General features: G+C 39.0%; 1 protein-coding gene across 1 annotated transcript in view; it reads left to right on the top strand.

Moving 5' to 3' along the window:
• The first annotated feature begins 1,161 nt into the window (after positions 1–1,161).
• Positions 1,162–27,456, top strand: part of KIF25 (kinesin family member 25) — a 41,665-nt gene continuing 15,370 nt past the window's right edge. Inside the window, exons 1-9 of the mRNA XM_027686466.1 lie at positions 1,162–1,409; positions 2,131–2,196; positions 5,916–6,032; positions 7,913–8,051; positions 12,453–12,556; positions 13,769–13,857; positions 15,361–15,403; positions 21,018–21,085; positions 25,395–25,469. Coding sequence (XP_027542267.1) covers positions 1,335–1,409; positions 2,131–2,196; positions 5,916–6,032; positions 7,913–8,051; positions 12,453–12,556; positions 13,769–13,857; positions 15,361–15,403; positions 21,018–21,085; positions 25,395–25,469 — 776 coding nt within the window. The 5' untranslated portion in view covers positions 1,162–1,334. The remainder of the gene's footprint in view (positions 1,410–2,130; positions 2,197–5,915; positions 6,033–7,912; positions 8,052–12,452; positions 12,557–13,768; positions 13,858–15,360; positions 15,404–21,017; positions 21,086–25,394; positions 25,470–27,456) is intronic.

The raw sequence follows: 27,456 nt of genomic DNA, 5'->3' as shown, positions 1-27,456 counted from the left end.
ATAGTGCTATTTCCCCCTTCCAAGAAGCTGACATGTTTGTCTCTGGCATACTCTCATATTTTATAGTCAAATGGTATTATGACTGCTTTCAAGATCATGTTAATCTTTCAGTGCAATACAGCAGAGCACTAAAGAATATTACTACTGTATGTCATGTATTCACCTCACCATGTGAGATTCTGTGCTGGGCAGCCTGTCAGGACTTCCACACCAGCTGAACCCACAGGCTTTGTCCTTGTCCTAAGTCCAGCCCTAACACTGGCTGTGTTCACAGTTAATAAACAGACCTCTGTGGTGCATCATCCCACCAAGTGTCAAAGCAAGGTCAGCTACAGCTGCTTGCCCAGAGCTGGTTCTAACTGGGGTTTGAGTAGCTCCAAGGGTGGAGACTCCATAACCTCTTTGGCCAGCCTGTGTCAGTGTTTGACCACCCTCACACTACCCTTACGTTCCTGTCCTGTGGTGCAGTGGTGTTCATGCTCTCCCATCAGGTTTCTATACTATTTGACTGGATCCCCCTCAGCTTTCCCATCCTCCAGGCTGCACAATTCCCAGCACACTCCATGTAACAGATGTTCATATCCCTTAATCTTCTTTGTGGCCTTTGCAGCCTTAGCCCATAGCACACAGCACCAACTGCTCACGGGGAGAAATCCTGTAGCCAATATCAGAGCTCTCAGCTCTGTCCTCGCCCTTTTTGGTGGTGTGAGTTTTGCGCCCCTGGGCCCAGGAACCGGGGAGCATCGCACCAGCCTTGGGAGCACCAGGCTTCCCTTCTGTTTCTGCGCTCCCTGCCCTAATTCTCTGCCTTGGCCTCAGAGGTCCCTTATCCCAAGAGCTGGTGCAGGTGGTGGGATCCCCCCAGCCTCTCTGGATGATGGATATGGATCTCTGAGTTCACTTATTCCAAGTGATGCAAGCAGGCGGGCAGAATTATCCCCCCCAGCCTCTGGGGATAATGGATATGGACCTCTGATGTCACTTATCCCATGGGACGCTGTAGGGGAGGGATCCCCCAGTGCCCAGGGACAGGAGTCCGCTCCCTGTTCAGCCAGGCCCGGTGCGAGGGTAGCACCACCCCCGCCCTGCTGGGCCGACGTTGCCCCGCCCCGTCCCCTTTCTGCTCGAGGATTGGTGGGCTTCCCTGCCACTCACGGACGGGGAAGGGCTGAGGGCTGTGCTGATGCTCGTCCAGCCAATAGTGGCGCGGGAAGGGGGCGGGCCCGTCACCATGGCAGCCGCCCGGCCGCCGCGGCCGCGTCCCAGGTTAAATCCCCTCTGGAGCCAGAGTGGGGAAGCTCCTGCTCCGCCTGGGCGCGGGAGCGGGGAGGACGATGCGGCCGCGGCGTGGGCTCGACCCGGGCTCCGTGTGGGCGCAGCGCCTGCGGCAGCTGGAGCAGCAGTTGCGCGTGAGGAGCGAGGGCGGGGCTGGGGCGTTGGGGGGCGGGGCCTGCAGTCCCGCACGTGCCGCGCGGTCCTGGTCGGCGCTCCCCAATGCTGCCCATTCCCGGTAAAAGTGGGCTCCGGGCGAGGAGCCTGAGTCCGGCAGCGTGGGGGGGCTTGTCGGGCCACCTAGTATAGGGGAGAGGCTGCTCCTGCTGGGGCTGGGATAGAAATGGGGTGCCAGACAAATACGCGGCTCTCCCGCCTTCCCTCAAGCCCAGCGCTTGTGGGAGATGGCACCTGTGCTCAGGAATAGTCCAGCCGCCACACCATGGAAAGCCTCTAACAGTGCTGCCTTGGAAATGGAAACTTACTTGGTTATGTGTAAATAAATAAAATTGCACTTCTCTGAGAACCGGTGGTTTCATAAAGCAAGGGGGTTTAAATTGTGTACCTGTTCATTCCCACACAAGCAGGCAAAATGACAGAAAGGATAGAAATAAAGGACTATTTACCCTGATTTTTACAAGCTTGTATACAAATATTATTGTGATTAGGAGATTGAGGGTGGGTAGTCCTTTGATCCCAGAAGTTTGAGAAGGACTGAAATGTAATAATGAAAGCTATCATAATGAAGTACTGTTAGTCAGAGTGAATGAGTCTGATTACCATTTAATTACCATCTCAATTAAATAAGTCTGATTAATTCTTACTATTGTGGGGTTTGGGGTGTGTTTTCTTCCTTAGGCCAAAGAAGAAAGAATAGTTGTCCTGGAAACTGAAAATGCTGCTCTTCATCTAAAACTTGCAGAGGTGACTATTGGTTATTTTTTTCAAAAAGAGTTCTTAGGAAATTAAAAAAAAAAAAGACCCTGAAATCTACCTTCCCATTTTTGCATTTTGCACTTTTTACCAGTTGGGGAAATCTATGAAGGGATTAAGGCTCAGCATTTCTTTTCCTTTCAAAATCGTAGTACTAGACGGTTTAAGTAACTAGAAGTTGTCTTAAAGTTAAATATTTGCTATTGTTTTGAATACATAAAACTGAACTGAAGGAATGACTCTGCAAGCGTTTAATATGGAATATTGCTTTCTTCTTGCAGGGAACATGTTTGTCTAAAACACAATAGTAGATTTTTCAGGAACACTTTTTAGATGCAATTAGGACGATGCTTTGAAGAGGACTGTTCATAGAGTGCAGGAAAGACATTTCATTATGAGTAGACTTACCAGAGATGCCAGGTTGCTTGTCTTCACAGCACTAGTGTTACACTTGTCTGGAAAAGATGAGGTAGTGTTGCTCATGTACCGAGTCACAGAGCAGACAGCAACAACTGGATGCCCTCATTTCCTTATATCCTTCTACAGAAGCTTAGGTTGTTTACCTAGACCATTATTGAAATAAGGAGCTGCCTGTGATGATGTTTGAGGCCTTCAAGGGTAAGATTTCAGAGATGTAAAGAATTTTGAATATAGGTCTATACTGCTAGAGCAGAGCCAGCTGCAAGTATTAGTGGTGATACAGACTGTTGGCCAAGAGTTTCTAATCTGGGCTGAAACATTAACTGGTTTTGTGACCTCAGGAAAGCCATTTACCCTCCCTGTGGGTTTGTTAACACCCATGGATAAAAGTGGGTTTAACATTTTTCAGAGTCTGACTGGAAGCAGATGGTACATCTGAAATGAGATTTGCTAGGTATACAGAAGAACACTGTAATTTATTCTGAGAAAATGTTTTTATTGTTTTTGTTCTGCCTTCTAATATTCACTGAAAGCCTTAAGTATTTTAGCTGATTGTTTTTTACCCTCACAAACACAAGAAATAAATTATTCTAGTCAGTAAGGTACTTCAGATGTAGGAAGAAGTTGCCTGCGCATTAGATAATGAAGCCTTCTTTTTCAAATAGAGCACTGCTTCATTTTATTGAAAAATGTGGTAAAGGTATGAACACCTACAGACACATGAGGACCAGTCAGAAACAGTATCAAATGATTTCTGGAAATACTTTGCAATTAACCTTGCACTGATGTTTCTATTCAGGCAGTTATTTAAAAATACTTAAGAGTCACTTCTTCCTGGTTAATTTGCCCCAGCAATCTGAAAACGTCAGCTAAACTGACATCTATGAAATAGTTTTACCCTAATTGAAGACTATGTAAAACAATAATAATTGAAATTAGTATTATTTAAGGTTGTGCAATGTTGCATGATATCTCCCAGTACTTCACCAGCTATGCTGGTGAGAAAAGTTTCTGCCCTTGGCTGTCAGTCCGTGACCCTTCAGATCTGCTGGTGGTAGAGCTGCCCAAGTGATTGAGCTGTAACAAGTTCAGTCACAGTGACCAGGGTTAACAGAGGTCTCGTTCTTAACTTGTAAAAGCTAATTGGATTCGTTTTGGCTGAAGTGAGTTAGGGATCTTTGGAGACAAACTTATGAGGATTGCCATAAATTAGGATTTGCAGTGTAGATGTTTGTCTGTAGGCTGCATCAGTTATCTCTTGCTATAGACCTTCCCTTATATCCTCGAGACAGTGATGAATTACAGCACTTCCACTTTGTTCTGCAGCCCAGTATATTTTTATCCTAGCAGCATATTGTAAGGATTGTTACTGAACATAGGGAATCAGATTCTTTCTTGGTAGGCTTCCTTTTGTCTATTTGGAGATGTGTTTATCTACCTGCATGCCCCTTGCTTTTGTTAGCTTTCCTTGAGGTCCTGATCCTACAGCCTTCCTTACATAAAGCCAAGTCTGCTAGAATGGATCCAGTTGCAAAACTGAGATTTCACTTTGGAGAACACTATTATGTAGTTCAGTTTCACTTCTGTTTATAATAAAGCTGACTATAAAAAGTTTTACAGTCAATTTTTTGCTTCTGTGCACGAGCACAGATTTGCAGGTTCTGGCCTGTGAACAGCTCTGATGAATGCTAAAACTATTTTAATGGATAAAACTTCTAAACCAAGGCAACATTTGCAATAAAGATAAACTTGATAGTGGAAGTAATGAGAGGGTGACTGCAATGACCAGCAGTTGACCATTCTGCTTTTATTGTTAGTGTTAGGAAATATGGAGGGTCAAGGGGAATCTGTGCAGATGGTGCAGATTAGATGTTAAAAGTAGGTTTTAACTAGCTTAAGCTTTATTAGTAATGATGCTTGAGTACTGCAATTGCTTATATATGTGCTTAACTTTTCACGTGTGATTAGAGATACTAATTCTGGTGTGCTACTTGGGTCCATTTTTGTCAAACTATTTGTAAATATTGCATCTGAATAACATGAGTCTTGAAAATCCTCAGAGTAAAAGAATGGATAAACACTGTATAGAATTAGTCTCAATTTCTGGGAGCTTAAAGCCTATAACAAAAAGAAAATTATAATTTTTTTTTAAATAATCTCTTCCTGCTATTTCTTTTCCATTTAAGAACTTCTTATATTAGTGCTAAGGTGCTGCATAGTTGTGCAGAGTCTCCACTTGCATTTGTAAATGGCAGATGCATGCTTTGTGAAGGTGAAAAAGCCACGTGGAAACATTAGTTTAGATAAGTGAAGTACTTTTTTTGAAAATATAATCTTTTTTCGTCCTTACAGCACCAAGACATTTTATTGTTGTTTTTTGCTGATGTCATCTGTAGTTAAACTGCCATTAAATGTTTATTTTTTACCTAATGTTATTGGATTATTGGAATTAAATCAAACCCATTGTATGAGTAGGTTTAGCTCTTTCATGTCTTCTGTTGTAGTCTTCTATGCTTTGCTAATTTGAATAATGGAAAACTGCTGTTGCAGAATGTATGGTGTGAATAAAGTAGGAAATAAGTCCATACAAGAGACAAGTGCATTTCAAAAATAAAGGAAGAGGCAATTAGTACTGGGGAAAGTGGGTGAAGAAGTTGCAGCTCATTTTAGGTACCAGCACTGTCAGTAAATGACAATTGCTTTGGTTGCTTTGATCTCTGAAGACCCAGCGTAGGGCTTTATTGGCACAGTTTTGCACCATTACAACCCTACAGAGTGTAATGGAGTCGGTATTGTCAGGAGGCTGGAGTAATGGACACTAAGTTGGGGGCTGTGTATTAACAACTCCTTCAGGACTTCAGCAGTTAACACACATCTTTGTTTTGTTTCATGTCCTTCCAGAGTGCTTTCTGCCTTAAATCTAGTTTCCAGGAGACACTTAATAATCCACCTATGTAACCAGCCCTTTTCCCTAAGTGAAGACACAATTTTAACCCTTTAGATCCACCTCAAGCGTAAGTAAGAGGGTCTAGGTACAGCAAAGGCATTTTAGAAGTCTGGTGTTCAGGTTTACCACACTAAGAAAGTAGAACTGTGTGATGTTATCCAGCTACCATGAGGTGATTCTTCACATGACTCAGAAAAAGGTAAAAGCAAAGAAATTATGTATTGGCAATATCCCATGTAATCAGATAGTTGAGTTACAAGTTTTTACAGAGACAAAGGGGACAGAATGCAACAGGAAACATGAGTGTTTTAAGGTGATTTTTTGGTGATTTTTTTTTTAATAGTATCAAGGGTTGGCCGGAAGAAGCACTAATGAAGTATTGCAGCTCTATGCTGCTCGTGGCGGGCAGCAGAAATTGCAGAGGAGTTCTCTTGTAACCCAGCTGCACAGAGCAATAAAGGTAAAGACATTTAGTAATAACATAGGCATAATCTATGCCCTAAACATTTACATGCTTATCAAATATAGTAAAACACAGAAAATGGTTAGATATGAACCTGATCTGTGGCTTTACTCTATTCACAGCAGAACTTGCAGTGAGGTGTAGCCATTGTTCAGTGGTTTTGCTGCAATAGGCTACAAAGTCACCTGAGAGGCTGCTGAAAGTGGCTGCTCCTGAGCTCCAGGATTTTACATAAAGGCTGCTGTCAATTCCCAGGCTAGATGTTTTTGTAATCAAAGCCTTTCAATTCCTAATTTGATTATCATGTAGACATCTCCTAAAAAACAATAATTGTAATATACTTTAACCAGATAGGCCGATCCTTTAAAAACACATTGGAGAGTTCCACTGATTACTAAGAGTTCTGATCTGGCAAACCTCACAAGAGGTCTCACAACAGACACTCTCCCACAAGAGTTTGCTGTATGCTCACTCAGGTTTTCTTAATTTTGCATCAAAGAGGCTGAAACTGTTCTCCCAATGCCAGTGCTGTAATATTTTCCTTTATTGAAGTACTTATTCATTAAGTTACTGCATAGGATAGTGAGTTCCTTTTAGGGACACAAACAAATGTCAGCTTTTCTCAGGGCAGCACTGCCTGGCTGCATGAAATGACTGAAAAGTATCTCAGGAAAAAATCTAATTCTTAACAGGCAGAAGGATGCATCTTAATTGTATCATAGTTGGGTTAGGTGATCATTGTAGGTCCCTTCCAACTGAACTGTTGTGTTCTGTTCTAAATACAGTGATTCTGCTCAGTAAATTTGGTGGTGGTGTTTTACATTTTAGGTTAGTTAGAACTGCTTGTGATGCAATACCAATGGATTGAGATGAGACATCAGTGAATGCTAGGAGAGAGCAAACCTCTCCAGATAAAAGTCTAGATGAATGTTAATCCCATACCTGTAATAACAAAAAAATACTTCTTCCCAGTTACATTCTGTGGCATTTGAGAGTAAGAAATACAGTGATTTTGTCCCTTAAGATTGCCTTTTTATCATTGAAATTAGTTGATTAATTCGAGGTCAGTACTATAGTTGGAAAAATAAAATGTCACAGAATATGTGATACTTTGTACCAGGCTGACTAATGAAAGATCACAGTGCTTCTGTTAGATAAGGTATTGTTAAGTTCATCTTACAAATGGTTTTACATGTTGGTTGCAAGACTTAGATGTCAAGAAGTCAACTAATCCTAAAATCAGGTCAATTTGTTTTTATTTATTTGGACTTGTAAGTGAATATAAGCCCATCTTATAAACATTTAAAAGTCTTATAATGTATCTTATGCTGAGTTATGTCCATAGGACAAATAATTTTCTGAACAGTAAAGGTTTCTGATCTTTTCAAAATACACCTATTCTCATAAGAAGGCAAAGAACTAGCTTCCTTAAGAAATGACTTAGATTGAATCTTAGCAAGTATGTCCTGATCAAAGTGTGGAAAATGAATGCAGGAAGGGATCTACAGATCACAACTTTTCATTGCTAATTCTGAATACGTCCTGTAAGTGAACAGAACACACACAAACTCACACACTTATTTTTGTCTGATGAAATAAGAAAGAGATTTGGTATACACCTGACACTGAGTAACAGTCAGAATATGTAAGATAAGATCCATATAGTCTCGCTGAAATTTTTTAGCAAATTACATTGCTAAGTGTCTTGCAGGATCCTTCTTTAAACATACTGAAAGACATACTCCTGAAGACTTCCTTTCATCAAGTAGAGAGTTCTTCCTGCCTGTGATATCTCACCCTAATTATTTGTGTTATATTGATTCTTCTTAACTGCTGTTTTTGTGTCTTTATAACATATTTTTCTTCTTGCTGAGAAGAGGCTTAAGCAAGACCTGAAGAGCCTCCATTCATTTGCTCTTGAGCTTTCAAAAGAGTTTCGGCGTCAAAGCAAGACTTGTCTTTACCAAGTTTTGGCAGCAGTCCAAGGGGTACAGCTGCAAAATGAAGCAATGCAAAGTAAGGCTCATTGCACTTACATTTTGAACATGTAACATCAACAATATAATTGCTAAATGTTACTAACATTAAAAGGTTGAGTTTGATCTTTTGAAATGTGTCACTGAAATTGTAGCACTTGTTTCTTGTTTGACATTAGATTGTCAAGGAGTTCTGACGAGTTAGGAGTGCAAATACTCTGCAGAGATTTAGCTTTTTTTAGGATTGCAGCTGCTATTAGACTATTGCTGAGTTGGCTCAGCTGTAACATTTTTAAACTGCAGTTCTCAAGGTGTGATATCTCGACTACTTTAGAATAGCCAAATAAAGAACGTGTTGCTTTATAAAGCTGAAATTTGTCTCATTTTGACTGTATCAGAAGAGGACTTGGGTGATTTCAGAGATTTCTGAAAACACTGCCTGAAATTAGGATGGACTGGATTTTTAATATTTCTGTGTATTTACAGAAAAAAAAATTACTTCCAAATCAAAACCCAGTTCCACTTGCTAGACTGTAGATAATAACACCACATGGACTACTGTTTCAGAATTCAGGTGCTTCTTTGTTCTTGGAGGAGACACAACATGCACTGGTGCTCTCTGCCCTCCTCACTGAGGGCTATATGCATTGGTCCGACACCTGGATCTCATGATATGAATCTCTGCACTTGCTTTCAGTATCCTTGATTCTGGTGGAACTCCTACCAGGGCTGAGAAGCACATGACACTTACAGAGCTTATATTGAAGCTTAGCAGCCTGATGAACTAAGAACAAATAAACAATATAATCAGACACCCTGTGTGATACTCTGATATCCATGTGTTGCCATTTAAAATATTTGGTTTTGTCTTGCTTTACTTTTTGGTTGAAACACTTCATTTTTGGACTGATTTGATTCTCATGGGACTCCTCGTGTCAATATCAGCAAACAGCATTCTTGGTGATAGATGCTTACAGAACTTGGCCCTGTAATGTACTACGTTATGATTAAAATTGATTTGTTTATTGTATTATCTGTGTACAGAAAATGCTCAATCAAGGCATCTTTAAAACAGAAAAAAAACAGAGGAAAATGAACTTTATCTAAAGGTGAATGTTTCCCTTATTGAAGCAGGAGGCTAAATGAACAGATAGCAGATTGGATTTGGCACTTGAGCTGTTGTGGTGTAAATAACTAGTAATTCCTGTTGACTGTTCTCAATTTGCACTTCATGATGCATTGTTCTATGAAATCATAAGCAGGAGAAGCTTCCCTGCCTGCTACAAAATATGTGTTGGTACTTCGGTGGATGACTTTTGTTTTGAATTTCAGTGGTTTTCAGTCTCTGTCAAATGTTTAAGACGGAGATTCTATTGTTAAGGTTAAATATGACAGTTGGAATTGCCATCCTTAAATTACATAGAATCTTTTGTAGACAGAAAACCGTAAGTATATATTCTGGAGATCATATATATTATTAGTTTAATCTTAAAATAGAGATTGAAAATGAGGGGGGAGAATTGTAGAAGAAGCATTTGAGTAGGTTAATTCCAAAGCTGTAGTTGACATGCAGCAAACTAGAAAACTTCCCTGTAATAACTGAGTAGTCCCTTACCTAGAAATATTTATTCACAGTCTGAAAACCAGGCTACTGCCACCTTTCCCACTGAAATTTAAATAGTAGCAATTCATAAGAGAGAGAAGTGCCTATTATTTTATTGTTATAGGCCTGTTTCCTTCATAAACAAGGCTGCTATCACTTTTACCAAAAATACTGGCCCTCCAACTCAAATGACACTACTGAGACAGATGCAGTAATTCAGCAGATTTTTGGAAGAGTAGGTATTTATAAAAATTTAAGATTACTTTTTAGATTGCTTCACCATGCAGATATTGTCAGAAAGAGGAAATAACAGTATCTGTGGTGCTGCAGCCCAGTGACTTAGATATACTTCGCAATTCCAGGACACTTTCTCTCTGGGCTAGAGAAGAGGGAAAATTGGGTAAGGAACTTATTTCCCACTTTACCCATATCCTAGCACCTATGTGCTTTGCTAGTGTTGGAGAAGGGTGAGCTCTGCACTGTGCAGATGTATTTGTGGAACGTGAACTAACAGTATCTTTTATTCTCAACTCTGCAGGCGAGTCTCAACAGCTCAACTGCCTGTTGAAAGCATTTTCCTCTTAGTGTGGAGTATCTGAGGAGGGGAGGGACCTTGGATCCAGTGACAGAAATATTGTAGAAGCCCAAAGAATAATCACAGAATCATAGAATGGTTTGGGTTGGAAGGGACCTTGAAAGGTCATCTAGTTCCAGCCCCCCTGCAGTGAGCAGAGACATCTTCAACTAGACCAAGTTCTCAGAGCCCCATCCAATCTGACCTTGAAAGTTTCTAGGGATGGGGTATGCACCACCTCTCTGGGCAGCCTGTTCCAGTGTTTGACCACCCTCGTTGTAAAAACCGCCTTTTTTATATCTAATCTAAATCAACCCTCTTTTAGTTATAAAACCATTACCCCTTGTTTTTGCAATAGGCCCTGATGAAAATAATGTTATAGCCCAGGATATAAAACAGCTGAATTCAAAAGAAGTTTTGTAATTAAGTCTATTACATCATAGCTGCTTGTCCTAGAAGACATGATCAGATTGGTCTCCTTTTTAAACTGGAATCTAGTATGGCAAGAAACATTAAAAACCTCAGGGAGCTATGGGGACAGCTACACATCCGTATGTCAGTTGTGGCTGTGCTAAGTTACTGTTACTGCAGTTTTTCATGTCCCTTTCATGGAACTTTCTGTTATGCTTGTGTAACTGTTTGTGTAACCACATGCAAAACAGATCAGGGAGCTGATCCAGGACAGAAACTGCTCAGAAAGATGGATTGCTTTTAGACCTCCATGAGACTGTGGAAACAGGTGTGCAAGCATGGCAAAAGATCTGGTGCTGCATTGAATGGGAGGGAATGAAAAACTTCCTAACCAGGACTGTCAGTTAAAGGAACATTACAATCCTGAATATGCTTGCAAGACATCACAACTGTTAGTCTGATTATTGATGAAGATCCTAACTATAATCAGTAACGTTTAAACAGAAAAATCAGCATTCCCAGCTCCCAGAGAATTTCCATATAGGTCAATGAGATGGGCAAAGCATGGGGGAAAGCACTGCAGGCATGTAGTAACTACTTGCATAATGAAGATTAAGTAAAATTAGTATTTTGAAACAGATGTACCCAATGGCTGCCCCTAGGTTAAGGATGAAAATGTAACTGCTAAATAGCTTGCAGCTAATGCTGAGCAGACAACTAGGAAAGTGTTAAATAAGTGTTGGTAACTATATGGCTCTACCTTCAGAAAAAAAAATAAAAGTTCAGAAATAAATTATGCATTAGGAAACTTGCTCTGTGAAGCTTCAAGAAGTTTTTCTGTGCTGCACATAAAGCTTTACAGAAGATGGACATTAAAACTGATGGATCAGTCTTACAAACATCAAAGTACCATCTGCTAAATGCAACAACTTGACTCATTTTCTAGAGACTGTTACTCAAAAGCCCTAGTGTCAAATTAGGAAACCCCAGGGTTGATTTCTGTTTTCAGTTATATTCACCATAGAAGGGGTGGTCAGAAAAGAAGAAAAAAAGGAGTAATTAGGGGTGTAAGTTAACTGAAACTGGATCTATAATGTCCAGTTGGCTTCTCAAAATCCTCAAGAAGAGACCACTTAAATATTGACAAAAATTAGTAATTTTTTTTTCCTTTCAAGACTGGAATAATGGAAGACTACCCTTAGCACCTATTGCTTTGCCTTACTGCTTAGTCAAGAGACTTGGGGAACTCAAAGTGTGTACAAAAATTTGTTAATAAAGATACTTATTATGGAGATTACTTAAATAATCAATGGATTCTAACCTTGTGTTTTGAAAAATACGGTATGATTAGGTGTCAGTGACTATAAGAGGCCCTTTTGGCAATTTATGGTAACATACTTGCATGGGATTCCCCAAACAAAAACATGCTAGTATTATCACTCCACATGCAGGACGCAAGAAAAGGATTTTTTTTATTGTGAAACTCTCATACTTTGTTTCCCCAGCTATTAACATCATGATTTCCCTGCATGCATGCACTTGTGGAAAAACATTATGAACTAGAGGTGAACAGAATGGGTATTAGAAAAAACTGACACATATGAATTGCCTTTAACTATTTTATGTTTTTAGTTGTTTCTCAAGTCTTCGTATGTATAGTTGTGGTAATTATCTGTAGCTTCACAAAGCAAGAGCTATGATGGGATTTTTCAGAGGTGTCTAGTAAATCAAGAACTAACCCTCCTAATTGAAATTTGGTTGAAAAAGTTTATGCTTGTATTTCATGAAGTGCTGCTAGAAAATTAATTTTGTAAAGTCACAGAGTTTATTTCTTTGAAACTGCTTTCTTCTAGTGTTTCAGATAAAAGCTTTTGATCTTGAGCAGTCTCTACAAGAAGTGACAGAGAGATATGAGAAAGAAAAGCAGAAGAGGAGGGCTCTACATAACAGCTTGGTTGTAAGTATATTTAATGACAGAACATTTTCTTATTTTGTTGAAATTATTCCCATAATTTCCTCTTTGCCTGGATGTATCACCCTCCCCAATTGTCAATATATGACACATCTATTTGCTGAGACACATTTGTCTTACAGTAAACCCCACCACCCCTTTCTTTCTACAGAAGGATCTTTCAAATGCACTCGTGCAACATAATGCTCTGAGTACCATCCATTTTGAATAGTGGACAAAACTTGAGTTTTTTCATCCTCTTCTCTAAATTTGAAGCTTCTGAAGTAGTTTTTAAAATTCTAAAAATATTAACTTGAAATTGCAAAATAGTTGTGTTTTATTTTTTCAAATATGTCTAGATGTATCCTGCTCAGCCATTAGTGATGGTTCATTTGGGATTAATTTTTTCCTTTATGAACTTTAACTTTACTCTTCCTCCCTACCCCCACAAATGACTAGTTTTGGGTTGCCTGATTCAGGACCTGATTTTTAGAAACACAAGCCACCTTCAAACAAAATTCTTTAAAGACTTTCTATCTGGGAAAATGAAGCTCTTTGTTAAAAAGTGCTTACCTTCCAAACTCTGCCTTATGGTGCAGTTTACTGAAAGGATATTCCTCAGGGCAGTGGGGCATTAATGACAGTGGTCACTAGTCATCACAAGGCTAGCTGTTTTCAGTCATACAAAACAAGAAGAAATGACCACTAGCAAAAAGGAACAGATAAACTGAAGTCTAAAACAACCTGCAGAGAAAAATCAGCTGCTGGCTTTTAAGTCATGTAGGAACACACAGTGGAGAGGAAAATGTACAACATGTTTTATATTCCACACCTTGCTCAGGACTGGAGGAAGAGAAATGGAGTGTGTAATCTTGTCTGTTGAGTTAACATAGGTATCTGAAGAAACTCAGGTAAGGAGGAAGGAGAAAAAGGAAGGGAAGGGAAGAATGTCTTAGAGTGAAAGCCTTTTTTTTTTCCATATAAGCTGAAGAGGGCTACACAATTCCAAATCTCTGAAGTGCCCATACTTCCTCAAGTACTTTTTCCTACCTTTCCACGACAAATTATATTGATTCTATTTCTCTTCCTACAACGTCTAGGGCTATGATGTTGTAAACACTTGCTTTCTTAAACATGTTCATGTCTGTTTGGCAAATTCCAGTGTATTTGTCCTCTATAGCAGCTTGTGTTAAATACAGCTCCATACTCTAACCCTAGGAATTGAGAGGAAATATCAGAGTCCACTGCAGGATTCGACCATTACTACCTTTTGATGATGCTGCTGGACATTTGATATCACAAGATAGGTAATTTATTTTGGTTGTTTTAGATCTTATGTGACTCATAATTAATATACAGTGAAAGCAATACTTATAATTATGTGAAAACAACTGCGTCCTTGATTTTTCTGGTTTTATGTGTGTGTGGAGACAATATACTATCATAAAAACTAATTGCTGTTTTCTTTCTCTTGCTAAATTGGCTTTAGTCAATCTCATCCCCCTGTCTAAAAGTATATCCACCTCAGTAGAAAGCCATAGCTGTTCTGCCAAGCCAGGATTATCCCTGTCTTGGCAGAAGAAACACAGCTGCAGTCAGTTTAGAGTGTATTCTCTATCCTATACAAATTCTGAGATGCAGTAATGTAATAGCTGCCAGAAACTGTGGATAGAGAAACACACTCAGCATTACAGTTGTTTTGTAATGCTGTAGAACACACTGGCTGTCAGCACACACACTGGTAATTCTATTTCAGTATAATTTGGCTCTGCATCCCTAATTTATAATATGTTTACTGTAACCAAAGTGTCAAAACATTCCAAGATCCAAAAGGCAAAGAGAGATTAGATGTGCTTAACAAGCCGAATTCTCCATAGATGACTAACATGAAAGAAAATAGGGATTGAAACATACACAAAGAAAGAAAGAAGAAGAAAACTTGGTGGGTGGCTAGAAACCAGTAACATTATAATTTGCTCTGTCAGTAAATAACTAATTCGGGACTTTATTTTACTATTACTGTGTGGTAATTCTAAAAAAAATACATTCAGTATTTTAAAGTTTATTAATTTTTGGCAAATCTTAAAAAAAAATAGAACTGTCTTAATTAAAATAATGTCAAAAATTACAGACAGAATATTTCAAGGAGCCTGAAGGAGAAACTTGCATTAACTTGTGCTTGATATAGCTGGGAAGGAACCCACACACTGTTTTCGTTGCAGTGTGGTATATTGCAATCAAGTGCTGACTTGCAGTGTAAAACAGGATGGACTGGGCCAAAAAAAAAATTGTTAAGAGTAACTTTTCTTAATGTATCAAAAGTAATTTAAATAAAACTTTTTAAAATAAAAGTGTAAAACTGGGAACTGAGTCTCCAAACACTTACACAAATGAATAAATTTATACACCTCAGCATTCCCAGTCAGTGTTTAGACTAGTAATGGATACAAGATTGGGGACAAATACCTAAAAAGAGGGTATTTTTCACTTTAATATTCTAAAGTGAAAGCCTCTTGTTACAAGCTCATGTTACAATCTAAAAATAATAGAATAGCTTGCATGTGAATTAGTGTTAATTTGATTTGTTCTAAATGTCTTTTCTAAAGCAGATTATTTTGCTTGATTGCACTTTAATTTCTTTTTTATTCATAATTAACTGTGGTGTTAGTAAGTACATGGGATACTTGGCATTTCTGAAAGGTACTCTTCAGGCACTTTGAACATGGGCTTTCCTCAGCTGAGTGGAACACTTATTGTTTGAATGGTACCTTTTTTTTTTTTCCCCATTGGCTTTTTTTTTCCCCTTACAGGCAAAGAAACTTTTCAGAAAAAGTGGCATATGCAGCTGATGATGTAAGTATTTGATGGTGAAATTCAAAAGTAGATTCATAGATACTAGAAGAAGAAACAAGAGGGCCATGTGAACCATGAGTTAAAAAAAATATATAGGTACTTTCTTGTCAGTTGGAGCCCAGCTTTGATCACCCATGGGTGCAATAGCAGGTGATTTGTGCTATTTTCATCCTGACTCTTTGTAGTGGTAATGGGTTGGAGCTTCTGCTGGTGCAACCATCCATTAAATGGAGATTGTATGTTTGCAGTAGTCCTGCAGTCAGTCCCTTTGCAGATTTCCTGCAGTCAGTCCCTTTGAGCCGCTTGTATTTGCTGTAACTATTTCTAAAATTATGTCAGGCTTTTTAAAATTTTATTATTGCAACACAGCTAATGCACTAGGAGAGAAATATGATCCCTCATGAAACACAGCAGCCTAGGTGGTACTGCAGTCAAGCATGTTATTGTCCTGGCTTAGATCATTGGAGGAAGGAGAATGAGTTGAGGCTGCAAATCTAAACGACATTCCAACATTAATGGAGGCCATTACCAAGATAAAAAAATTTTAAAAAGGCTCAGTAGTGTGAGCTAAGGTTAAAGTATTAACTTGGGGCTTAATTTGCTTAGCTGCCATGGTTCTTAGTGGGCTGCTCACTGTTACTTACATGGTGATTAGCCAAATTCTCTTTTACAGTGTAGTGCTTAAAATATCGCTGAAGTGACCTACAGTGTGTTATGCATTTAAGTCTCCCAAATTATAGCTTCATTGGGCAGATCTCACTTGCATAATGTGGATAATTATATATATATGTATATATGCAATTAAGTAACTAATGGAGCACATGAAGAGACTAAGAAAGAGTAAATATGTCAGGAGATAAAAAGCAGGGACCTGTAATGGTAGACATAGTGTTCTGGATGCCACAGCCCATTCACTGTACTATCAAATACCACAACCATCTCTGACCTGTTAAATTTTATTGCATTAAGATGAAATTAGACAATATTTAGATTTTGGATTATTTCATATATATACCTGATTTATCTATATGTTTACAGGCAAAGCAATATCTGCTTACTTATGTGAGCTTATGAATTTTAGTTTGTATGAGAATCACCCGGTAACCTTCAATATGCTAACCTTATTGAATATTTCAGGAATATATATATAAGCATGGACTTGATTGTCAAATGAAATTTGCAAGGTATTAACTTCCTGGTTTTGGAAAACACAACATAGACTTCAAATGTTTTATTGGTTTGCCTTGACATTTATTTGATTAAAGTACTTTCCAGTTTTGATCAAGCACCTTAAGTCTTTGTATTAGTTTCTTAACACAAATTTATCTTTTTTTTAAAAAAAGAATTCATTGTAAGAATCATTACAAAAATCAGTCAATTTAGACTAATTTAACAAAAGTAGAGGAAAATAATATTTATTTTCTGTTTATTTTGATTTCAACAACTGAAGGTGTTATGTTTGTGGCTAGGATAAATACGCAATTATCAGATTAAATTATGGGGCTTTATTTGTTATTGAGCTTTTAGTTGCAACACAGGCAAAGTTTGTATTTCTAGAAACAAGTTAACCGTTTTGCAGACAAATACTTATGATTTAAAGGAATTTTTAGATCAAGGTGAAGGAGGTTTCTCAGTGATAGGGGTGCTGAGTTTATTAGTCTTGCTTTTTAGATCATGCCTGTCTTTCCGTTTTTTTTCCTGAAAATACTTTATGTGTCTAACATAACCAGGCAGTTATCTGCCATGATCATTTTAGAGCTAGTGTGTGTTAGAAAACAGAGCCACATTTTAGAATCAGATCACAACACAGTCCAGCATACATATCGGAAACTACGCTTGGATCTTTTGGACAAGCTTCAACTTGGCATTGTTCCTGGATTGGACCACAGCTCTAGTAATATGCTAATCTGTCTCATCTATGCTACAACTTTGTCTTGTTGTAAGTAGAATAGGGAAGACCATGACAAAAGTTGCAGTATAACTTAACTTTGCTTCTCTTCTGCCAGGAGCTGTGGTAAGACTTCCTTCAAACTGTCTGTAGACAGGCAGAATTGACACTTGGACAGAATGGTTGTGTGTTTTTTTGTGAGACTGAGATTACATAAATTCCATTTAGTCTTTGAGTGTTTTGTCTTTTGTTTATTTAGATATTTGTATCATTCTTCAAAAGACGCATGCAGTCTTTTCTATAAATCTTGCTTGTCAATTCCCATTCTAAGCCTAAAAAAAAGCTTAGGATTTTACTGGATGTACAGAAGAATATTTCATTTCAGTTTTTGAGCTACTTGAAGATTTTTGAAGTGTTCTTTTTGCTTTCCTGTGTGTGCCCAGCTCCTCAACATAACCTCAACAACTGTCTGAAGCTTGTTGTGCAATAATGGTGGAGGGTGAGTACATGCCACGCATCAGGTTGAGCTCCTCCACACAGATGAGGACACTGAGCAGTGGTGATATTGTCACTACCTGAGAAAATGAGCAGATGAGGTACTGAATGCACAGGGTCTTCTTGGCGCTGATAGCACAAGGGGGAATGGGAGGAATCTGAAATATGGGAAATTCAGCTTAAACATGAGAAGCTGTGAGGGTAGTTGAACACTGGCACAGGTCTCCCAGAGGGTGTGTGGACTCTCCATCTTTAGATATGCTTAAAACCTGACTGGACACGGTCCTGGGCAGCCTCTGTAGGTCACTCTGGTCTGAGCAGGGGTTGGTCTCAATGATCTCTGTAAGTCCCTCCCCATCTCAAACATTTTGTAATTCTGATCCAGGATTCTGCCTTCTGTTTTTCTGTAGTTCTGTCAGTCTCTGCAGGTTGTGCTGTGTGCACTAGTGAACACAGGTGCCATGTTTGAATGAGTAGCTCTGAATTCGCCTGGATTCACAGCACTAAATGTAGACACTTAAATGAGATGCCTAATTGCTGAAGTGATGTTGGAATTCAACTTCCTTTGGCACAGAGAAAAGAAGGTGTCTGCCTCTACATTACAGAATCACAGAATCATCTAGGTTGGAAAAGACCTCTGAGATCAAATCCAACCTATGGCTGAACACCACCAGGTCAACTAGACCACGGCACTAAGTGCCACATCCAGTCTTTCCTTAAACACCTCCAGGGACAGTGACTCCACCACCTTCCTGGGCAGCCCATTCCAGTATCTAATCATCCTAATATCCTCCCCTGGCACAGCTTAAGACTGTCCTCTCATCCTGTTGCTTCTCACCTGGGAGAAAAGGCTGACCCTCACCTGACTACAACCTCCTTTCAGGTAGCTGTAGAGAGCAATAAGGTCACCCTGGAGCCTTCTCCAGGCTAAACATCCACAGTTCCCTCAGGTACTCCTCACAGGACTTTTGCTCTGGACTCTTCACCAGCTCCATTGCCGCCCTTCTCTGGACCCTTGATTAATTCCTTTCAAATGGATGGCTGAGAGGCTGCTCTGAATATCAAGGAAGGCACAAATTTCTGCTGTTTCTTAAAGATAGGACTGGGGAAACATGAATTAACACAGCCAAGATCCTCCTTTCCTTGGGAGATAATTTTGTAATAGATCAGATGGATGGAGCAGTTGAAGACATTACGATTCCCCAGTTGCTTATCACTATCCCCAGCTAGAATTTTCTTCCTGTGGTGCTTCCCTAGTATGGGGAATCCTTTAAGCTGTCCACGTCAGCCTTAGTTGCACTGAAGTTGACAGTGACACATGAGGAGCAGTCACAGGCTCCCTTGCATTGTCTGTGCTGTGGAACAGCAGTCATGGAAAAGGGGGTACAGATACATTCAGCAGATACATTCATCTGCATTCAGCAGATACAGAATAACAAGTGATGAGAAATTATAATTACCCCAGCTAGATTCTGTGATCATGTCTGTATCTGGTATTCCATATAACTCATTTGAAATTATTTCTCTGCCTTACTTAATTTCACTTACTGATCTGTTCACCAGGCTTGAGGAGTCAGGACAGATAGTGAATATTTATGATTGTGGATATTTCTGAAGTATCCTTTTGTCATTTTCATGATCCTTATGGCACCGAAAGAACTCAGACTGGGAGTATTCTTAACTCTGGGGGTGCAAAAAAGGTTCTTAGGTGTTCATGTGAGACAGCAGTATGGATTTCACAAACCCTATGACAGGGAAACTTGATGAGATTCTGTAGGCCTGCAGCTGTGGTGGATATGTTAGGCCATACTGAGCTCCTGAGAAAGGAAGGTCATTACAAATGCTCATATGAAACTTCTGCCTATTAACAGTTAATTCTTTTGTTTTTATGTTACTCAAAATAGAGGATTTTTCTGTCTCATTTTTCACCTTAAAGAAAGCTACTCTGCAAGTAAATTTGATATCTGAATCAGAAATGTCTTCCATAACTCTATATGCTTTTCAATTTTTTTTTTCCTTTTTCCCTTTCCCCATAGCCTATTGGTTGCTGATCCTATTAGAATTTCTGTGTCAGGCCATTTTGTAGCAAAGTGTTGTACTGAGATCTGTACTCTGCTAATTTTGGCACTACTGGGGTAGGTAACATACCGCATTATGTAGAGTTAGTGTTTCTGTCATCATTACTTTGATAATGATACATTTACTTTCTCCAAAGAGGAAGAAATACTTGTAAACTCAAAGCAAGAAATTTGATGTTTATTAGCCATTTGCCTACTGGACATACTGCTATGCAATCATTATTTGCTCAGCTCTTTATGACTTCAGTCTGTGGCAATACTCATTTGAAGGCCACTAGTTCAGCATTCCAAGCTGCTTGCCTGAAGCATATTATGAATTTCAGCACTCCCATCAAATGCAGTTCTGTAACCACAGGTTAGCAAGATAGGAAACCTCCTTGAATGGGATGAAGTATTTGTGTGCTAGCGAGCTTCCACCCAAATTGTTGTAAACCCCCACATCATTTTTCTTTGCTTTTTGCAGTTAGGAAACTTCAGCCACGAGGGGCAGGAGGGCACAGAATTTGATACATAAGGCATGTCAGACTGCTGTGATGGTACTCTGGTAATAGTTTAAAGAGCTGCCTACGTATTTGTTGGACTTACAAAGCTACTGTATAATTCATCTGGAAAGTGGATTCCACTAAAACCTCATGGAATTCTACCAATTGTGCTAGTGCAACTCTTTCTTACAGTTGTGAACTAGTTTGTTATTTAATGAAATGTGCATCTTGTGCTTAGTTCTAGACATAACTATATGTGAAATCAGTCTAAAAAGGCACTGTGAAAATTTCCCCAATAAGAAAAAAGAGCTCTTTTTGCCATTTTTTCTACCTGTGGTGGCAGTTAGGAAGGTTGGTTTTACTTGCCTATGACTTTCTAGGTACAAAATAAATTCATGTAAGGGTTTGTATCTTTCTGTCAAACTTAAGTGTATGTTTTGTGTTGGTTGTTATTTAATAACCTCAATGGGATTTGAAATCCTTTCTTATGGTCTTGCTAGTTCACTGCAGTGTACAGGCTCTAAAGCCTTGTGTGTTGGTGGCTGAAGGGCCTTGGACTTCCTGATCCTTAATCACTGCTGTCACCTGGAACATTAGAACTGATACATATTTCTTGTTGTGTGTGTGCCTGTCATACTAACTATAAATATTTTGTTTTTTTTTTCTCTTAGGAAACTGTCCATGTCAAGTGTAGCCGTCCTGGTCATGCATCAATAAACAAGACTTTTCAGTTTGAAAGGTGGGTAGTCCTGTGCAGCAATCTGGAAATCTGGATTGATGGAATATTTGTATAGTGAAGACTGATTTTTTTAGTAGGCATTGGCTAGAAGGTAATGTGTTTTTTTTTTTTTGGTTGGGATTTTGGGTGAGGTGGCTGGGGAGTGGGTAGGAGAGGGAGGTTGTTGGGGTTTTTTTAGTGTGATATATATGTTCTTCCCAGGGCAGAATAGTGCACTTTGGTGACCTTTAAAGGTTCCTTCAAACCAAAACCATTCAATGATTCTATGAATTGAGGTGGATTGCATGACTTCAGCATTAGACATACAGCATGGCTGAGCCAGAAACTAGACTGAGTTAATGTCTAAACAGCCTGAGCACAGACAGTAGGGTAGAGTAGTGGCATGTAAATCAGTGCTCCCCAAGGGAAAGGCTATAGTGTGACTACTTTCCATATTAGGTGCTCAAAAATCTGCATAGATGAGTGTGATTTTGAATGTACCAGTTATGATAAGGGTTTCGGTGGCACCAGAGAGTCAGTCTGAGACAGAAAAATGCAGGGAGTCAGGCTTGAAGGGTGCCTTCTGTTCTTTTAGAATGGTGCTGACCTGAATCTCTGAAAACAGGAATGAAGAGTTAAATTAATAAAAATGAGACTTCTGTAAATGAAAAAAAATACAAAATTTTACCCCAGTGCCTTTTTTTCTAATGCAAACTTTGTATCTATATATTGCAATGACTTGGTAGGCTCTCAACCTCCAACCATGTTTCAAAACCTTCTGGAAACAGAACATATGAGGACAGTTTCATGCTTCCTTGCTTGAAGGCAAAATCTGATTTAAAGTCAAATGTACACAACAGGAATTATCTGTCCTGGTTTAAACTTAAGATTTAGCCTGAATTGCCATAGGTTTGCTAAAGATTGCTAGTCATTCACCCTTTCCTCGAGGTTCCTTCTAAAATGCTGCCTTTTTCTATTCACAGAGACTGTCCTGTAGGCCACCAATCACCTGAAAATTCCTGAGATAATGCAAATCTTGGGGAAGCTTTACTGACCCCCTAGGTTATAGGACTCCTTTGATTCAAGGCATATGAGATCTCTTAGGGTACATGGCCCCCTCACATGTCTGCTAAGCTACTCAAAGCAAATCCTTTCACCTTTCAGCTGTACCTAACACAGCCATGCTAGTTGAAACAAATACAGAATAATGCTGGAATTCAACTCTGTAGAGCAATACAGTTAATGATATTGACACAGGACTCCAGAGTGCTGTGACTCTGGAAATGTGGTGTAGATCCTGATAATCAGGAAAAGGGTTAAAAAAATGTAAATCCCCCAAAGAATGCAGTTCTTGGGGAATGTTTTTTTAATGTCCCAGCACAACTCTTTTTTATAAACAGAGAAGCATATGGTTCTTATGAACTCAAAAATGTTTATTTTTTTAGCAACATTTTATGGAACTAATAAATGTCAAAATATTTGATTTCAGCTCAGGAAGAAAATTCCAGCTTTCAGCATGTTATGCTTTTACGATTTTATTGGCAAATCAGTTAGGAAAATAAAAAAGAAGCTCAGAATTTTCAAGGTGAAATTAGCATTAATCAGTATACAGGGACAAATCTGTCATCATTCTGGTAAAAATACATGGGGTTAAAGAAAGAGAGGCTTTAGATTTGCGGCATCTTCCATGGTTTCAGATAGCTAGTGAAGTGGGTGTCCATGCTTCAGCTGGTGCTGTGGTTATAGTGTAGCATAAACTAGTTCAAGATTACTTTAAACCATTTTATTTGGGTAGGGGTAGCATTTGAACCACAGCAGCTAAGTAGTGGCAGTAAAACTCCTTTAGGAAGTTGAGTAAATATTTGGAGCAGTTACTGTAACGGAGCCCTGTGCCTTTCCTCTGATCAGCTACCAGAGCCTGACCCTGACATAGCTGTCTGTGGCTGTACTACTTGGAGGTAATGACCTCAAGCTGCACTACACTCAATTTCTTCACAGAAAGGGTGGTTAAGCATTGGAATGGGCTGCCCAGGGAGGTAGTGGAGTCATCATCCCTGGAAGTGTTCAAGAAACAACTCGACGTGGCACTTAGTGCTACGGTTTAGTTGACAAGGTGGTGTTTGGTCAAAGGTTGGACTTGATGATCTTGGAGGTCTTTTCCAACCTTAATGATTCTGTGATTCTAATTTGCAGTGTAAATGAACTGCTAAGATTGGCTGACTCTAGCCTGGGTTGTGGCCGCTAGCAATCTGTTTGTTATCTTAGTCCACAAAAGTCATCAATGGCATCTGAAGACATGGTGAATGTTTTAGTCTTTAAAACACCTTTCTAAGTTTATTTTTTCTTTTTTCTTTTCCCTTTTTTAATTTATGTATTAGCTCTGAGATGTTTTGATACGTTAAGAAAAAATATTTCAACACATACTGAGTTAGAAGCCTAGTTGGTTAAGATGGAGGACTTGGTGCTAATGAATATTTCATCAAGTGCAGATAATAGATGAAGCAGAGAAAAGTGTTTGGAAGTGCTTTTGCACTCTTGTATTGGCCTTGCAGATTTCATGTGCAAAGTTAACTGAAGCATATGCTCATATGCATGCAAAGCAAGGATGGAGTATTGCTATTCAGTGTCTGTGTCTTCCTGGTACAAACTGTGCCACATCTCTGCATATTTGTTGGTTTCTCTGTGTACTATGAGGGCACATCAGAGAAATGGCAGTACAACCAGTATGTGTCCATCAAGCCAGACAAGTGCTCCTTTCCTGATTAAAGAGAGTACATTTTCATGGAACTTACAATTAGTCTGTGGAACACGTTGCCACAGGATGTTACTTCAAGCCAAGAATTCAGCAAGATGCAAAAAGAAACTGAATGCTAATTCTAATAATATTTTTTTTGAAACAGAGATTCAACTCATATTTCAATTTTGAGGCCAGTTTACAGCTTTCAAGGATTAGGATGAGGCACAGAGATGAATTATTGTGTCTCCAGCCACCATAGTGTTTCTTGCTCCTTCCTCTGTCTATTGTCAGGTAAAATGCAGAACTCAGTGTGTTTGCTCCAGTTCTGTATCTGTTTATCAGTGATCCCTCTGCACAGTCTTATTTATGGAGAACATGAATACAAAAACTATATTTGTGTAGTCTATAGACTGTAGGAGACAGATCACAGTCAGATATACAAAGAGGATTAAGTAAATGCTGAAGAGCACACTTTGTCTTCATTCCGTTAAACCTGTAGTATCATACATAAGCTGTAGGATACTGATAGGTGAAGTGTACTAGTATACACTAGTGCACTGTATACACAGTGAAGTGCCTATGTTTTGTAATGTTTGCTGCTACCAAAATTCCTGTTTCTAATTAGCCATTTTGCTGTGAGCTATAAGGAACACGTATCACTCATTGGAAAACAGAGCTAAACAAAAAAAAAAAAAAAAAAATCACCACAGAAAGATACCAGAAGGGGAGCTTTTGACAAAAATAGGCATTCATACCTCAAATATTTAAGTGTGGCTAATGACATTCATGTTTTAGATTCTTTTCATCTTGTATAAACAATGCGTGCTGCAGGCTGTAATCTTGGGGAGGATACATTTTTGGTGTGCTAGAGAAGAAATGAATGAGTTAGCATGTCCACGTTTTATGATCAGAATTTCTTCTCTCTGATGATTTCCTATTTTCAGGTCTGAGTTTATGTTGTTACAAACTTGAAAGGGTTGGAGGAAAGATTTCTTTGAATATCCTGTGTTTGGTTCTTTACTCCTTGCATTTGAAAAACTACTGGGATTGTTTCAGACATCTTAGTTTTGGCCTAAGGATTGAACTGTCATTGCTCTTTTCTAAGAGGCAGAATAACTAATTAAATTTAATTGTCTTTCATTCTCTTTGAAAATTAATCTGCAATCCATATTACAATGTAGTAGAAAGTCTTCCCTTGAGTGAGAAGTGTTGATTTCAGAGTAGATAGTTCATGGGGGTGAGGATGGAAATACCTTAGGCTGATACTGACCACAAAGACAGTGCATCTTTAAACATGACCCTCAGGAGCATTCTGATTTCTGCTCTGTCACTGAGTCTTCTGAGGCAAATCCCCAGGCAAGTTTGCAGCCTGTGTACCTCTTACAAGTGTACACCTCTGGCTCGTTCCCTCCAGCACACACAACAGCTGCTCCCAAAAAGTGAGTGAGAACCTTGGAGTACTAATTTTCAGTTCCCTGACATAAAAATGTCAGCAGGCTCCATGTTTTATGTCACTGGCCTAGATTTTCCATAGTTTGCATTCTTGTATTGTGACAACATATTTATATTTTTAATTTGCACTTTTTTCCTCAGAGTTTACAATGATTCAGAGTCTCAGGATGCAGTGTTTGCAGATGTGGCCCCTTTGCTAACATCTCTTCTGGATGGGTAAGTTAAAAGGTGGGAGTAAGAAAGCTAAAGCACAATAATCTACTGAAATCCATAAATTAAAAAAGAAAATTACTTAATAGTGGTGATCCAGTCAAGTTTTGTGGCTTTGCAGTTCCATTTTCCTGTTTTCTTTCTACTCATCACCAAGTGAATGTTGTTTCCCTGTTTAAAGAGTGAAAACGCTTTACAAAATTTAGCAGAGGAGATAAATTTGTAAAAATAAAAAAAGTTTTTTCCTCTGGTCTGCTTCTGGCAAACTGAAGCTTCTAATGGGGGATTTGTAGGTTATGTTTCATAACCATTTTCCAGTTGCAGAAATGGTGTGATACGTCTTGTCCAACAGTTCACATATGAAAGGCCTGCCGGGGCCACTCTTAGTTCTGGTTATGCACGCAGCACAGGCCATTGGACGTGGTGTGATCGATTCCTGGTTGAACCAGAATGGAGCATCCTCAGTCACAGTTCTACTGCTTCTTCAGGCACAGGGGTAAAACAGCATTCTGGTTTGAATACAAGACTGATCAGTAACAAGCACTAGCAAGTATATGAAATTACTTCTAGCCACTTAAGTTTATAAGGTGATTTCTCATTTATACTAGAGTCAACTTAAGCTATTCTTGCAAAGAAGCCTGTTATAAACCTTCAGGCTTGAACTGAGATTTGTACATAACTTCTTTTCTGCTCCTTTTTCATCCCTGCTCCAATATCACTTAATTATATGGTAAAGCTGTCATGTACCTTTCCCTCCCTGTAGAGGAAAAGACAGTTCCTTTCCCTCCACAGTGGCATAGTTGAACTGTGACAGTCCTTGTTCCTGGCAGTCTGTGCACTGAAGTTTTCAAGTCTCCGTTTCTTAAAAGCGGCCTAGAAGAGGTATATCAGGATGCTGTGGATATTGGGAAATCCCAGACATCCCTTTGCATATACCACAGAGGGGCCCCCAAGGGCTACTTGGGTTGAGGGAAGTCATATATCACATTATTCTTGTTTACCAATGATGAGTAACCACAGCTTCTGTAGCTAAGCAACCTAGGGACCACTAGGTTGGAGGAGTTTAAAGAAATCTTAAAACTACTGTGTTCTCCCCCTACTTTTTTTTTTTCAATAAACATAATTTTGCTTTGGCTCAGTATGTCGCTTAAGTGTCTTCAGATATACCCAATTTGTACCTTGATCTGCTGTACTTTCCACTTTCTAATTTTCACACTGGGAGAATCCTGTCCTAGAATCCAGCATTTTTGTTTTCAGTTAGGAAATGTTCTGTTATTAAAAACAAAAGACCTGTCTTGTTCTTCCAGAAGTGCTGTTTAAACAGGAGCAGATTTTCAGGGAAGGTAAGTCTGTGCATATGAGCACAGCAGCCTTTCTATTGTAAATGGGAAACAGACATACTTAGTCTGAACCTTGAACCTCTTTGCTGCTCCTGATTGTTTTAGTCTGGGTTCCAAAGTGGTCTGTAACAACTTTTAGCTTAAGTGGAAAGGAGTGTTCTGCTCCTTTTCCTTATTTTTTCTTTATTTTTCTTTCTTAATGAATTGTTTCATTTTTCAGTATAAATATACAGGAAGAAAAGATTTTTCCGTATGCAAAACAGACAAAGTACAGCAGGCTTCAAAGTTTACAGTGAGCCATACAGGACCAGCAAGGGAGTAAAATAACATTTCTTTACAGCATTGAAGAATCAAACTTTTTTGTTTATTTTAAAGAGGAAAATACATTTCTCCTCCTTTTGATTTTCTTTAACAGTGTTCTCTCCGAGTCATAACTTTGCTATAGTGAACACCCACACTCTTTTCAGGAGAGTGCTACAAAACTACTGGTATTCTAGCTTGACAGTAAGAATTTTCTAAACAGGAATATAACTGTTATATATAGTAAGAAGCAGAGGAGAAGGAAAAATATCTGGTGACTCATAGTAAAAAATTTTTAGACTTCTCTATTTGAAACCTCTGTGTTGGAACCAGAACACCAATGAAGTAAACTA

The sequence above is a fragment of the Neopelma chrysocephalum genome, unplaced genomic scaffold (genome assembly GCF_003984885.1).
Source record: "Neopelma chrysocephalum unplaced genomic scaffold, ASM398488v2 Primary Assembly neopelma1_23, whole genome shotgun sequence".
In the NCBI taxonomy this organism is placed as follows: domain Eukaryota; kingdom Metazoa; phylum Chordata; class Aves; order Passeriformes; family Pipridae; genus Neopelma; species Neopelma chrysocephalum.
Note: the sequence above shows the minus strand (reverse complement) of the source record. Positions and strands in the feature narration are given on the sequence as shown.